This window comes from Thermobia domestica, chromosome 7 (assembly GCF_964235325.1).
Source record: "Thermobia domestica chromosome 7, izTheDome1.hap1.1, whole genome shotgun sequence".
NCBI lineage: Eukaryota > Metazoa > Arthropoda > Insecta > Zygentoma > Lepismatidae > Thermobia > Thermobia domestica.
Window position 1 is genome coordinate 46419584 of NC_137460.1, and position 2471 is coordinate 46422054.

Consider the following 2471-nt stretch of genomic DNA (forward strand, 5'->3'; position numbering starts at 1 on the left):
CATAATTATCGGTTCTTAGTAACAGGATAATTTATAAATTTCCCATCAACACTCACTGCATTTATACATTGCGATTTATAAGGGCCACTACGTCTCAGTATTTTTCACTGGAACTAACAGTCTTAAACTTCATAATTATCGGTTCTTAGTAACAGAATAATTAAGAAAACTCCGATCAACACTCACTGCATTTACACATTTCGATATATATAAGGGACACTACGTCTCAGTATTCTTCACTGGGTTCCACTTAAAATCTTGAAAATGCTGTTGTTGAAAGCGAGAAACTTAACGTGAATACACATAATACTTTCTAATATAAATTCAGATTCGTGGATGACATTACTTCTACGTTACTTTCACAGTTCTAACAGAAAATTTCGGTTTGCTATATAGGGACAATATTTTCTCCACTACAAATACAAAACTACTAAGTACTAAACCCAGAAGCAACAGAATAAACACACCTAGTAAATGATGTAGAGAAAGAACTACATTTTGCGACGTAATTTCTTTTGAAACAAATGATTTAATTTCATCTTGTTGCCACTTGAAAGTCAACCCTGACTCAAACAGTCGGATTAATACATCAGACATGGATGTTTGAAAAAGGGATGATTTTTCTAATAGAAACACAATATAAAAATTTACAATGACTTCATCCACAATATGAAGCATTTTTTCACCCTCTGTAGTGGTAAATTCTCTGTTGATGAGATACTGGGACGTTACTGCATCTTTTATAATTGCATAATGTCTCGTAATGCTGGTTTGATTAATCGCATCAACTAAGGACATATCTGTGTTTAAGCTTTTGTAGATGAATTTAGAAACTCGATCTTCACTGTCAGAGAAAAATGGTCTAAGGGCACTGTAGCAAATGAGTTTAAGCCCAGATTCTACAAGTTCCTTCATTGTCTTTATGTCTCGTTGATAAGAAGGAGACGTGAGAAAACTAACCAATGAGCTTTGGTATGCAGTGGATATAATTAGAGAATAGAATACCCACATTATGAATACATTCCTCAGGAACCAATTGTGAGGTTGATGTGGTATCGATATTCCGAGGAGAGTGGACACGGAATTCAGGGCCCAATTGTGACTAAATACTTCCGTCTGCTTTAAGAATACCTTCTGAATTTGATGAAGTAATACCATGTGTGAAAACTGAAGAGTCGTAATAATGATCCAACAAGTTATAGTAAAGGGCAATATAATGCTAAGCCACTGAGCTTTTCGCAGTGCTTTGGGTACAATCCACACAAATTGATTAGAAATAAATGTCAATATAGGATCAGTTACTAAAAGTCTATCACGTGTGATGGCAAGCCCTGCTACTCCAATATCAGCTCTACTATAAGCCACGTCACCTAACACACCACATGTGGTACCATTGTCATAGGTAAAACCCCATTTCATACCATCCTTAGGTGGTTTAGCTACAACAGTAAAGTTCATTTTCCTTGATAGAGATGTTACTATTTTACCCTCAAAGCCTCCTAATTCTTTTGTACTTTCATTATTTATTTGCGTGTAAGGAAGAAAATCAAAAGTACTCAAACGCAATGGGCACTTGTTTAAGTTAGTAAATTCTGGTTCCAATTCCATATTCTCTTTAAAGTTTCGGGTTTTCGTACATTCTCCCAGTGTAACCAAGTCAGTTACATACCCACAAGTAGAACGAGAATACAGCGAATAAGAGTATAACTCTAACTTATTTTTAAACATTATACCAACTAGATTCAATCTTGGTTTAAATTTTAGAATAAAATTAAACACATCAAGTATGTCATCTTCTTGGATATCTGCTAATAGAGTTAAGATTCTTGATCCAGAAGACCAGAACGTGCTTCTGGTTACGCTAAGGAAAACCTCATAAAATTCCTTCATATTGCTGTGGATAATAATTATTCGTCTTCCATTTCCAAAAGAATCTTCAATAATACTAGTATTGGTTACAATAGTTGTTGGGTTTGCACTCATACAATACACAATTTCGTTCCAATTTATTTCAGTTGGTTGTGACGTCATTACAACCACATTTTCTTGATGAAAATATATATTAATAAAATCACATAGGCACACCAAAGGCACAGGCAAGAGAGTCTCTGGAGGAGTTATCTGTGCGTCGCATTCATATGCTGTGAGAAAATTCAATTCAATTGATAGCATAACACTGAAGATCTCTATCTGGACCATTTGTTAGTCAATTTCTGAAATAAAAGAAGATATAAATTATTATTTCATATGAATTGTGGAGCACAATACAAGAAAACGTTCTAGTTTTGGCTGGTTAGTTTGTAGTTTTGAAGTGAGATCTGAGGGCCGGTATGCTCATAACATTAGAATGAAGTAACTCTATTGTTAGTTAGAACTATATTTTTCACATCCCAAATAGAGATTTACCGTTGAGTAAAAAGCCTAACAGTCTACCCTCCTTTGATGTGAATAGCAAGAAAAATCAAATAAAA

General features: G+C 34.4%; 1 protein-coding gene across 1 annotated transcript; it reads right to left on the reverse strand.

The window, feature by feature from the left end:
* Window positions 1-348: 348 nt before the first annotated feature.
* LOC145689168 (glutamate receptor ionotropic, delta-2-like) lies at window positions 349-2199 on the reverse strand. Its single transcript, XM_081763299.1, has one exon. The coding sequence runs from the start codon at window positions 2197-2199 to the stop codon at window positions 349-351; it is 1851 nt and encodes a 616-aa protein (XP_081619425.1).
* Between the last annotated feature and the right edge of the window lie 272 nt (window positions 2200-2471).

Coding starts and splice junctions, on each gene's coding strand:
- LOC145689168 (XM_081763299.1), bottom strand. CDS start 2,199: ATGGTCCAGATAGAGATCTTCAGTGTTATGCTATCAATTGAATTGAAT.